At 41.6% G+C, this 12,776-nt stretch overlaps 1 protein-coding gene across 3 annotated transcripts in view; it reads left to right on the top strand.

Moving 5' to 3' along the window:
- Positions 1–328: 328 nt before the first annotated feature.
- DSC3 (desmocollin 3) overlaps positions 329–12,776 on the top strand; it is a 35,306-nt gene continuing 22,858 nt past the window's right edge. The window contains exons 1-4 of one of the 3 annotated variants that reach the window (XM_072949067.1): positions 329–830; positions 8,552–8,636; positions 10,176–10,375; positions 11,822–11,941. In XM_072949067.1, coding sequence (XP_072805168.1) covers positions 762–830; positions 8,552–8,636; positions 10,176–10,375; positions 11,822–11,941 — 474 coding nt within the window. In that variant the 5' untranslated portion in view covers positions 329–761. Of the gene's footprint in view, positions 831–5,075; positions 5,218–8,551; positions 8,637–10,175; positions 10,376–11,821; positions 11,942–12,776 lie in introns of those variants that run through there. The other 2 variants (XM_072949065.1, XM_072949066.1) reach the window with 2 other exon arrangements.

Below are 12,776 nucleotides of genomic sequence, written 5' to 3' on the forward strand. Positions count from 1 at the left end.
GAGGTTCAAATAAGGCCACAAAATCGGCAAGAAATGAAAGCTCTGAGTGTAATACCTCAGATTTTGGGTGCGCGAAAATGGTGAGCTATCAGAATTTCCCTTATTTGCTTTTAATTTCTGGTACACCAAGTGTCAGCTTATTCATGCCACTTGGGATAATTTCTCCTCCATCCTTTTTCTTATCGTGTGAGTCAGATTTGGAAAGAAGACATATATTTTGCATTAACCAGGAGGCTTTGCCCTCCCAGGAGGGAGGATCCGCTGGTCCAATGACAAGGGTGTTCCTGGCACCTAGGAGCGCCCGTGTTGGGGCAGGGATCCCTGCCGGCGGTTTTGGGTTCTGCAGTGGGAACGAGCAGCGTCTGCGAGGAGGACGCCCCGGGACTAGGGCCGCGCTGGTGAAGGCGGGGCAGCCGCGGGGCGTGGGAGAGCAGGCAGACGTGGGGTGCCTGGATCGCTTTCCCGCGATCGAGCACCCGGCGCGGCCGCCGCGGAGCCGAGGGGCAGGCTCGGGCAGCTCCCAGCGGCTCCCGCGGTGATAAAACTTGAGAAATAACTAGGAGGGGCGGCTCAGCCTCTTCGGAGTCCAATCCCGTCTCAGGAGCGAACACGCTCCCGGGCAGGCAAGCCTGGAAAAAGCCCGGGCCACTTAGAGACGAGCAGCGGAGAGAAGCGCATCTCGGACGCCGCTGCACCTCGGCGGGCGCTGGCCTCTCGCATCCCGCCTGGCGCCCGCATCCTTCTCCCCGCCCAGCGCCCCGATGGCCGCCGCCGGGCCCCGGAGCTCCCTGCGCGGAGCCCTCTGCAGGCAGCTGCTGCTGACCCTCGTGGTGAGTGGAGCCCGGGAGGCGTGGAGCGCAGCCAGTCACCAGGAGCCGGGATGGGGCAGAGGATGGATCTGCTCTGGTACCGCGGGGCTAGCGGTAGGGGCGAAATGAAGGACCGAAAGGTGACATCTGCGGCTCAGCTCAATCCGGCGGGGCAGGGACGAGCCAGATTCGCGCCCCGGCGGCGGGTGGGTGGGTGAGTGGGTGAGGGTAGGAAACGAGTCCTGGCGGGAGGTTCGGGACCGAGGATTTGGGGAGATGTTCGATTGTTTGTTTTACGGGTCGCGCTCCCGCCTTGCTGCGCTCTCTCAGGCGCCGTAGCGAGTGGGTCGGGGCGGGGGTCTGCGCTCCTTTCGTCGCTCCAGGGGCCGGTGATGGTGGTTGGGACGGGTTTGGGTGGAGAAGGAAGAAGAGTATTCGTTTAGGTATTTGAGGAATCCCGAGTGAACAAAAACCTGAGACGTGAGATGCGGTTCTAGGTGCGGCCTCCACCGCAGGGTCACCTGGGATGGGGAGGTTGGTGAGTGGAGGGGCTGGAGCGGGGCCCCTGGATCCTGGCGTGCTTACCTCTGAGAAACGGCTTCCAGGCTTTGCCTGGGCTAAAGGACATTCGGCGGCTCACCCGGGCGGTCCACCCCCACGAGCCACCTGGCCGGGGGCGGGGTGTGCCCGGGGCGCGAGGGGGTGGCCTGCTGGATTAGGGCTGGGGATTGGGGTCTATGGTGTGATGGGGGAGCGAGGTGGTGCAGAGGAGATAGAATGCAGGCTGGGAGGAGTGCTGGGGTAGGGGTGGGGTTGGGTGGTACTTCGTCCCTCTCCAGGGAGGACTGCGCAAGTCCAGAGCCCAACCTGGGGCCTGTGGAGCCTGGGAAACCGGCGACCCAGGACCAGATCCACCCGGATAGGAAGTTAGGGACCATCCTCGGAGAACTTGGGAACATATAGCAAAAAATCGGGAACTCTGACGGTGCGATTACGCGCGCGGGCGCTTCAGGCGAGACCAGGGCTGCATTCCGGCTGCGCTGTGGAAGGGAGCCGCAGACCCGCGGCCTACCTGCTACCGAGGATGCGCGTGGGGTCCGGAGGCGAGAGGACCAGCCCAGCCTGGGAGCAGGTCGTCTCTGGCTACGGATTCTTGCTGCTCCTCCGCCCTCAAACAGGGCGAGTGCGTGCAAGCTTTGTCCTCTCTTTGAATCAGGGCGTTGTGAACAATGGATTGGTAGTTAGGATCTAAGATACATTTATGGCCAAGGGATTGTACAACTAAGCGCGTCGACCCGTCACAAAATGTCTGAGCTGATGAAATGACTATTTACAAATGGGAACTGCTCCCAAAGTGTGTTCTTTTTGTGATATATTTGAAAGCGTTTCCAGCTAATATCTTTTAAAAGCGTGAATTTAGTGTTTTGCGTTTTCCCTGCGAAAGGAATTCGGGAACGGGGAGAAGAAACTGCGGAGGTGCTGTGTTCCCAAGATTTCCCGAGTGTTCGCTGGAGGGGAGGGCGTGGGGTTCGAGGAGCTGTCCCGATGGATGGCAGGCGGTGGGGGTGGGGGTGCTGGGGTGTGGCAAGTCAAGAAGGTGCCTGTATTTCTAAATAGAGATAGCGTCAACTCTAGCGTATCGTTTACTCCTTTAGGATTATTTTAAATTTTAAACAGATTTTTCGAGTTTAGATTAAACGGTCTAACTGGAGACTTGAACACTAGAGAGGGCATATAGAGAACAATTTCTTTCATCCACAATCCCTAGTTTGCAGACACCTTCAATTTCTCTCCAGATGGGTAAATAAAAACTTCTGTTGACCATCCTATGTCTGTACTTCCTTTTGACTCTCATGACTCTCCAAGCTTCAGTATAATATTAACGGCATCACATTTTAGAAATGCAGTTTTCATTTTATGGACGCCTTGGTGGATCTCTCAAAGACAATTCCTTGTTGGAAGCAAGAGCTCTTCAAAGCGAGTCTTTAACACAGAACTGAGACTTTTAACATGCTAGCCGTCCCACTGAGCCACCTCGTAGGTTGTGGGATCTTCCCTTTTGCACTTCCCTCCTCCTGAATCTGCCTCCTTTCCCCACCCTTCTATCCTCAGTACACTCTAAACTGCTAATTAACTACAATTCCTAATCATCCTCCCACTCACATATACAAAGCAAGGGGCGGGGGGAGAAAGAAAGTAACAGCGCCATGCCATGATTGTTGAAAGCACTGAGTGTCTCTTAAAATGTTTCTCCTCAATGTCATAAAAATTGTTAGGGGTGAAAACAAACTTGTATGAGTTCATTTGCTCAGATGTCTTCTGCCCTGTTACAAATAATGAGACTATTTTATGTGTGAGTTTAATATTGTTCTCCATATCAAATCCACTGTGGGAACTATATTATATTATCTATTATATGTTATAAGTAGTGTGTACTTGAACAGGGTTAATCTATCATTTTGCTAAAGGGGCTCTTCAAAAGGAATTTAAGTAGCATTTTCCTTTATAGCATAACATGTTTTTCCCCTTGGAGTATGTGGCATTCTGCCCATAATCTATGGTGACAAATGGGCATTCTATCTGCTCAGATTTTACAGCATTAAATCCTGAGAATAATGTGGCTCCTTTACCAGGCTTTTTTGTTATTGTTGTTCATGATAACATTTGACATATTCACCTTTTTAAAATAAAAACGAGTACCATAATTCCTATTATCTTTTGCATTAGTGGGGAAAAAATGCCTAGGACAAATAAAGGAAATAAATGAGAACTAGTTTATTTCAAAATCATGAGCTTAAAGAAGTCAGAGTTGGAGCATGTTCGTATCAGCGTATCATCTATCACCTACCTTCTTCAAAGGGGTTATTGATGCTCATACTGAGGTACAGCTAGACCCTGCGGCACCTTCTGAGTCACTAAATACATGTAAGCCCTGCACATTTTTTGGTCCTGTTGTAATCCCTGAGGCAGGTGCCATTCCATATATGGTATTCCTGGTGACCTCCAGCTAATTGTACTTTCCATCGAACTAGAATTCTGTTGAACTAGAATTCCATCTTACAGAGCTTGCTTAGAAAGCAATTCAGTAGAATCATCAAATTGCTGAGAATACAAAGAGGTAAATCTTACAATTCGAGGTGGTAAGAACTTGGAAGGTAAGATCTCCATCTTGAAGCGGGCAAGTCTTCATGGGAGAAATGATGAATTGAAAATTCCATAACCATTTTGCTCAGTCAAAAGGATCGCCTTTATTTTTCAGATATTCAATAAATTTCTGTTCTTTGGCTTATTTTTCCTCTCTTGAAAAAGGTGTCATTTTAGAAAGCCTACCTTGGGTATTCACTCTAAAACTGAACCACTGCACAAACGTGAAACACTTGCAAGTATGCCTTTAGGTTTCAGTCTCCCTTTGGCATTAGATAGTTCTATCAGGATTTAATGATTTGTGTGATAAGGGTTCTATCATACAATTAATAAAATTTGGATGGTACTGTAAAAAGAAACAAAGCAACTAATTTTTCCCAGACTATAATAGATAACACTTTGTATTATCATTTTAAAAAATTTAATTTGTTACATTTTAATTTAAAGTTGCTTGCAACACTAGGTCTTATAAATCAGATATTTCAAGTTGTCCTGGAGGGTTCTTCATTAAAAGAGATTATTTTATAACTCAGTCAATCCATAATACATTAATATTAAAAATTTTTTTGTATGCTGTAATTTTTTTTTTTACTGGGCAGTCATCTCTACAAAAATTATTTTTAAAATACCTTTAAAAGTCATTAGTTCATTCTTACTAATCTAATGGTAGCTTTGTAATTTTTGCTTTATTTTTAGTAATGCATCCAATCTCCATAAACATAGTATCAAGTTTCTTTATAATTCAAGAAGCATAGCATGACTGAAATCTGTATATGAATATCATCCCTTTCAATATCCATCCCTCATATTAATGAATTAATTGTGTACTCTTTCTATTTTCACACAGCAATGAAGGTGAATGAGCTACTGAGCATGGATAAATTTCACAAACATAATCTGAGCAAAGAAAGCAAGTTGCATACCATTCGCATACGACTACATACATTTAAAGCCCCAAATTGGCAAAAGAAACCAATCTTCTTTACGGATCTGTATACATGGGATAAAATTAAGCAGAAATGAGGAAGTAAATGATTAACAAAACGAATCCATCAGTGGTTACCTGAGTTTGGAGGGGTTGAGGGATGGGAAGAAAATGGAATTGGGGAGAGGTATGTAGGGACTTTGAAAATAATACTAATAAACAAGCAATAGAGAAGCTCAACAAAAGCACAGCATTATCATTATTAGCTAAGAAAGGAAGAGCTATTCGGTGATGGTTCTGGATCAGCTGGCTATCCACATGGCAAAAGATGAGTTCCAGGTAGTGTGGGATCTTTCACGTAGCTAATCTATAGCTGGCAAATGGCAGTTAGATTTATTTCCTTTAAATTCTTAACCTCGCTCATTTTTCCTTTTATGTATTTTGTTTGATTTCTGTGCTTGTTAGGACCTCCAGCAGAATGCTGGACACAAGCAGCTATAGTGGCCATCGTGGATTTGTTTCTGACTTTAAGGAGAATGCTTTCACCACCTCAGTGTTAATTATGAATTTGTTTCTTTCTTTAATTTTTGTTAAGTACACTTCATTATGTAAAGAAAGTCCATTCCCTTGTACTCCTAGTTTGCTAATAATTTTTATAGCAATGAATATAATTTCCCACTTATTTTGAAGTGAACATATAGTTTTTCTCTCTCAATATATTATGATGTTAAAATACAAGAACAGATTTTCTAGTGTGAAACCATCTTTTTATTCCTGGCATAAACCTTAGCCTTGAACATGATATGTCTTGAAATACATTATTGATTTGGTTTGCTGCTATGTATTTCAATATTTCAAATATATCTCCATCAGTGAGATCAGGCTATTACTTTTCAACTTCATACGATCCTCATATCCTCATAAAATGAATTAAGGAGTTGCAGTTTCTTCTGTTCTTTGAAACACTTTATGTAAGGCAGAGATGATCTGTGTCATATAATTATGGAAGAATTCACCTATCACATGTCTGGACTTGATGGATATGAGGGTGTGTGTGTTTGGAGACATTTGGCTTCTAATTCAATATCCTTAATGGTTATAAGCCTATTTTGATTTTGAATACCTCCTTGAGTCAACAGTTATTTTTGTAGAAAATTGCTTATTTTGCCCCTTTTCAAATTAAGTGGAATAATATATTAACATTAACTATTTTTAAAACATCTGTCCTTTCCGTAACTGTGCCTCTTTTTATTCCTAATATTGTTTTGTCTGTGCCTTCTCTATTTTTTCCTTGCTCAATCGTAGCAGGTTGTCCATACTTTCAAATCTATTATTGTATTTTAACATAATCACCCATATGGCAAAAGATTAAATAGCTACAGTGAATCACACACAAAATACCATTCCAGATGGGTAAAAGACTTAAAAGTTGGAAGTAACTTTATAATTTTTAGAAGAAAATGTTGGATATTATATTTATGACAGGGCAGAGGGAAAGTTCTCAATACATAAAAGTACAGACCAGAAGAAATGATTTAAAACATTGACTACCTTAAAAAACTACAGGAAATGATTAATAACTTTGACTACTTCAAAACTGAAGCACTGTTTATCAAAAAGGTACCACAAGAAGAGGGAAAAAGCGACCCACATAGACCTACAAGTGAAAAATAATTAAAAATGGACAAACAATACAAAAATGTTTAAGGGAGAGGAATAGACAAGTTTTGGTGTGGACACGGGTTTTCATTTCTCGTGGGCAGGAGTGGAATTGCTAGATTATATGTTAAGTTTATGTTTAAAGTTTTAAGAAACTGCCAAACTGTGTGCCAAAGTTGTACCATTTCACATTTCTACCAGCAATGCATGGGGTTCTGCCTTCTCTAGATCATCATCAACACATGTTATGTTCTGTCTTGTTTATTTTGGCTTTCCTAGTGGGTCTCTCATTGTGCTTCAGGTTGGCATTTCCCTAATGCTTAATGATGGTGGGCATCCTTCCTTCTGCTTGTTGGCCATCTGTGTAACTTCTCTGGGTACTGGCTGTTCAAATCCTTTGCCCATTTTTTGGTGTGGTCTTTTTTTTTTTTTTTTTGGGTGTGGTCTTTTTATTATTGATTTCAAAGACTTCTTTATATATTTTGGACAAAAGTCCTTGTTGTTATGTAATTTGAAAATATTTTCTCCATTCTGTAGGTTGCATTTTTACATTCTTTATGGCTGTTTTTTTAAAGGGCCACAGTTTTTAAATTTGATTCTGTCCTATTTATCAATTTTTCTCTTATCATTTGTGCTTTTGGTGTTATAAGAAATTGTTGCCTAACCACGATCATGAAGATTTGCTTTTCAGTTTTTCTCTGACTAGTTTAGTTCTTACACTTAGGTCTGTGATCCATTTTAAGTTAATTTTATATATGAAGTGAGTTCAGGGTCCAAATTCCTTCTTTTTTTTTTTTTTTTTCTGGTTTTGGTTTTGGAAATCTCCAAAAACCAGGCAACCACAAATGCAAGGGCCTATTCATGGGATTTCAGTTCTATTGCATTCATCTGTATGTTTGTCCTTGGGCCAGTACCACGCTCTCTTGATAACTGTGTCTTTGCAGTAAGTTTTGCAGTTGGGAAAGCCTTCAACTCTGTTCTTTTTCAGGTTTGTTTGGGTCACTGGGGCCCTTGAAGTTCCACCAGGGTTGATTTTCAATGTCTGCAAAAAAAAGCTATTTGGGATTTTGATAGGGAGTACATTGAATTTGTTAGGTGAATTTTGGGAATGTGTCTTTTGATCAGTGAAGACGGGATATTTACTCTGAATGGACTTGTTTGCTCAATTATGTTTTCAGATTTTCCATTGCTAGTGTATAGGAATGCAGTCGGTGTTTGTGTGCTGATCTTGTATCTTGCTACCTTGCTGAACTCATTTATTATTTTTGATCGTTTTTTTTAAGAAAATCCTTAGGATTTTCTTTGTTCGATATCATATCTTTTGCAAATAGAGGCAGTTTTACTTTTTTCCCAACCTGGATGGCTTTCATTTTATTTTTGTGTGTAATTGCCCTGGCTAGAAGCTCCAGAACCACATTGAACAGAAGTGGTGAGAGTGGGCATCATTGTCTTGTTCCTTCTGTTAGAGGAAAGCATTCAGTCTTTCTCCGTTAAGTATGATGCTGTTCATAAGTGCTCTTCACTGCTTATGCTGAGCACATTCTCTTCTACTCCAAGCCTGTTAAATGTTTTTTAATTGCAAATGAGCATTGGATTTCGTCAATTGCTTGCATCTATTGAGATGATAATGTGGCTTTGTTCTTTATCCTTTATCTTAAAACCATTTTACTGAGGTGAGATGAACTTACAAAAAGTTCTGCTTACTCACTGCTTACGACTCGATGAGTTTGGAGATAAGTATGTACCTGTGAGATTATCATCACAATCTATTTCATAAACATATTTGTCACCTTCAAGTTTCCTCTCGCCCTCTTTGTGTATTATTATTACTTTCTTGTGGTAAGAACACATAACATAAGATTAATCCTCTTAGCAAAAATTTTAAGTATACAATACAGTTTTCTTAACTGTAGGTACCATGCTAGCCAGTAAATCTCTAAAACTTATTTATCTTGCATATCTGTAACTTTGTCCTCTGTTCTACATTGTATTAATATGACCATTTCCCCCCTAGGTCTTCAGTTTAGCTTGTGAAGCCTGCAAAAATGTGAAATTTAATATACCTTCCCAACTAGAGGCAGACAAGTTGGTTGGCCGAGGTGAGAAATTTTGAAACAGTGCTTTTTAAAACAGAAATTTAGTTTACCTATGCTGGAAAGAGCATGTTATGCAGTCTTTGGAATTAGCCTGAATCTATTTATAATTAGATATAAATCAAGATAATTTTAAATATACGTTCTGTCTTTGTATAACTCTATAGAATTCTGTGGTTGATTCTAATGCAGACGTCCTAGTCATTTATGTTTTAACAGTTTAAAAATTACATAAAGAATTCCCTGTAGAATACTGTCTTTCATTCCCCTAGGACTCTAGGCATTGAGAGTCACAGACAAGGTGCTGAGAACATCGCAGCAGTGTTTCTTTCAGGGCTACAGCTGCACTGGGAAAATAGCGAGATGCTCCACTCTCTTCTAAACTAAGCTTCATCAGCCACGCGCAGCCGGAGAAGCTGGGGCACCTCCAACTTTCCCAGCAGCTGGGCGGGTGGCCCCTTCTCTGTAGAACAGGGAATATTGGAGGAAAACATTATGATTTCTTTTTCAGAGATATAGTTTGTCCCAGGGGTACCAATTTTACTTTTTCAACAAAGTGTCCCTCCCATTCCTGGGAAGAAAGAAAGGAAAGGATGGAAAGAGAAGTCTGGGAAAGGACCGGAGGTTATCGCTCTGCTTAAAATGTGAAGAGGAGTTACGTCCTCACTGCTAAAGACTTTCTCTTCTTTTTGACTTAATGTCTCCATTTATGATGGATTTGGATGAAAGTGAAAACACTGTACGTAGGTAACATATGGATCCTTTGAGATGAAATTACTTAAGTGGGCATTAGGTTATCACTTAAGCGAATATTAATCTGTCAGTTTGGTTTCTGATAAAACAGATAGCTGAAGAATGAGATGGATTCCATCCTTTTGATACAGCAGCGAAACACTCCTGTGATACTTATATTTTATAACTTTTTACTTGGGAAAATTTCCTGGGAAAGAAGACCCCCACATGGAATTTCAGTGGGGAGCCTCGGAAAGCTGGGAACAGGGTCCGGAGGAGAATTCTGGGTCCCTGGAAGGTGGGGGTGGGGGGCACAGCGTACTAGGAGAGCACCAATGCCAAAACACTGGTCTTCCTTCACTGACTGCCAGACTCACACACTGTGTCTCTCTTTGGACTCGTGTATAACTTCTGGCTGAAGATAGGTGTATCTGTCTTCATTGTTAAGGAAAAGTTTTGTGTGTTTATTCAGGTATGTGTGGGGGTGTCCAGCGCATCTTTGTCAGGATTGTAACAGGCACACCTCTTTAATAAGAAAATCATTTTCATAAGCCTTTTAGAAGCATATAAAGACTTAGAACACCTTATTTAATACAAGAATACAATCAAGAATTATTATTTTTTAACGGAAAGAATTATCATTTAAAAATACATGCAGAGAGACTGGTTAAGATATTGGTAAATGCAAAGTGATTGATTTCATTCTACTTCATAAATTTGATTGTATAGATTATTTTAACACCTGTTTTGTTTTGTTTTGTTTTCCTTTTTGCATGTGTTTCTACTTTACGACTTGGAAATTTTCACTTGCAGTTAATTTGAAAGAATGCCTCAGGTCTGCAGATCTCATCCACTCCAGTGACCCTGACTTCAGAGTTCAAGATGACGGGTCCGTTTACACAGCCAGCGCTGTTCTGTTGTCTGGTGAGAAAAGATCATTCGCCATACGGCTTTCTGACACCAAGAAACAGACACAGAGAGAGATTATGGTGCTCCTGGAGCGTCAGAAGAAGGTATTCAAAGTACGCTGATATTTCCAGGCGTGTTTTTCTTTTCATTAAGTGCTTCCATGACAAATTGCAAAGAGGACAAAAGGAAAAATAATCTTCGTCTCCTTTCCCCTTCCCTTTTGTTTTCTGCGTTCCCTTCTCTCCTCCCTTGCCCCCTCCCCGCTCCCGCCCCTTTCTCTCCCTCCTCTCCCCTCTCTCTTTCCCTCACTGGTTAAACACTGGCTTCGGATTTTGCTTTGTTAAATCTAGTGGCACCTCCTCTGGGAAGGCTTCTTCCATCTCTAAAGTCTAACTAATTACTTTTGTATCAGTGTCAGTTTGGTTACGCCTCTGTTGCAGCATTGAGAATTTTATTTGTGCAAACAATTTACCTGTAGCTGCTTAAGGGCATGATCCATCCCTTTCGTGTTTATAGCCTCTGTTACACCTGACCCATAGTCAATAGGCTCAATTAATATGAAGTGCAGTAACTCCCAGTGAATAAGAGGTAGATTGCAAGTGCCACAGTGATCCCGATATTGAAATAGGATGGAAATCGTGGCGTGTGTATACACGTGAATGGTACTGGCCATCGCTCCCTGATCATTCGCTGCAGTGCTGGAGTCCTCATTATGAGGAACGCCGTTACGAAAGTATTCACAAAAACAAAGGTTTAGGCTGGATTACAACTCATCGATGTGAAGGGTATTAACGATAAAGTTAACTTACATGACTTTAGCATTTTAATAAATGTTTCATATAATTATTTATTGATTCTCAGGAGATACAATGTCTTCTTGCTACACCATGAAATAAAATGGAAATGACTAGAAGCTCCATGAGAACTGTCTGCAGTGCTGGAAATGTTCTGTAATCTGCACTGTGTGACATGGTCGCCCAGTATTAATGGCTACTGAGCACTGGGCATGTGGCTAGTGCAACTGAGGGATGGAATTGATATTTCATTTAATTCTAATTAGTTTAAAATCAAACAGTCATGTATGGCTTGTAGCTACCATATTGGACAGTGCAGTTAGAGTGTTAAGGCAACGAAGAATGTGCATTGGTCTCACTCTGGTTGACCTGAGAGTATGAGGTTTTAGTACAAATAACAAGTAAGCGCTGTCTACAGATTTTTACAAAGAGGATGTGTTTTTTTTATCTTTTTTGGGGACAGAACAGGAAGAACTAAGAGTACAGGGATGATTTTCCTAACCTGAAAGTATGGGTAATGTTGGAAAGGTATACGCAATGAAATTCTTTGGTTCATGAAAACTTTAACATCTGGGCACGTTCTTTCTTACCCTTCTAATGCAAACAAAGCGCTTGTTGTCTGGTCTTTAGATTCAACGTGGAATTCCTGAGCCTGAGCCTTCAGGGAGGTGTTAGGTTTTTGGTCCGTCCACTATTTAACAGTGAAGTAGGCTGTGACGCTTTTGTTTATTTTTAATTTTCTTTCTCTCCATTCAGGTCCTGAGGAAAAGACACACTAATGAAACTGTTCTCAGGCGTTCCAAGAGGCGATGGGCACCGATTCCCTGCTCCATGCAAGAGAATTCCCTGGGCCCTTTCCCTCTGTTCCTTCAACAAGTAGGTTTTACACTATTCCTTCCTGTTGGGAGTGCTTTAATTCCAAGAGTCTGTTTTGTTCAGGTTTAATAACTCTTTAAACATTTAAAAATACACAGATGACTAAAGCTACTCGTAAAGTATAATAAAAGCAAATAAAATGAGAAAATTACTAAAAAAAACTAATAATGAGAAAAAATGGAAAATCACTTAACAACTAATAATAATATGAGAAAGACTCTGCAGCCAGTAGGTGATCTTTGTTAGTTTATTCATTCATTTAGCAGCTGGTTCTTCCTCATCCCCATGTCCCCACCACGCCCACCACCCCGACCCCTCAGTCTCTAAACTCTGGAGAGCTCCGGGGCTCGGCTACAAACCTTGTCTCTTGTTTATTTATATTCACTTTCTCAGCAATCTCATCCAGCCTCATAGCTTGAAGCACTATGCATGCATTGGAGACTTAAGACATCCTTTTTCCCGCCCAAACTGTCTAATGAATATTTCCACTTGGAATTTCGGCAGACATTTCAGACTTAACAAATACAAATCAAATGTTTGGGTATTCTGCCCAAAATATCCTCCCATCTCAATTAATGCCCGCTCCATTCCTTCCACTGTTGGGGCGTTTGATAAGGTTTCAGTTGTGGGAAGCACACTTCTCTTTAAAGAAATAACAGATAAGAATTTACTACAGTGTATTAAACACTTTTTCGAATTGCTGAGAAGGCTGAAGAAGCAAACTTTGGGTTGAATTTTCAGAAATGAATCCCCATGGAACCTGCAAGAAGGGACATACTTCTTTCTCCATGTTGGGGAAGCCAATAATTCTAGAGCCATCCTGGGGTGCCACTGC

This window comes from Vicugna pacos, chromosome 24 (assembly GCF_048564905.1).
Source record: "Vicugna pacos chromosome 24, VicPac4, whole genome shotgun sequence".
Lineage (NCBI taxonomy): Eukaryota > Metazoa > Chordata > Mammalia > Artiodactyla > Camelidae > Vicugna > Vicugna pacos.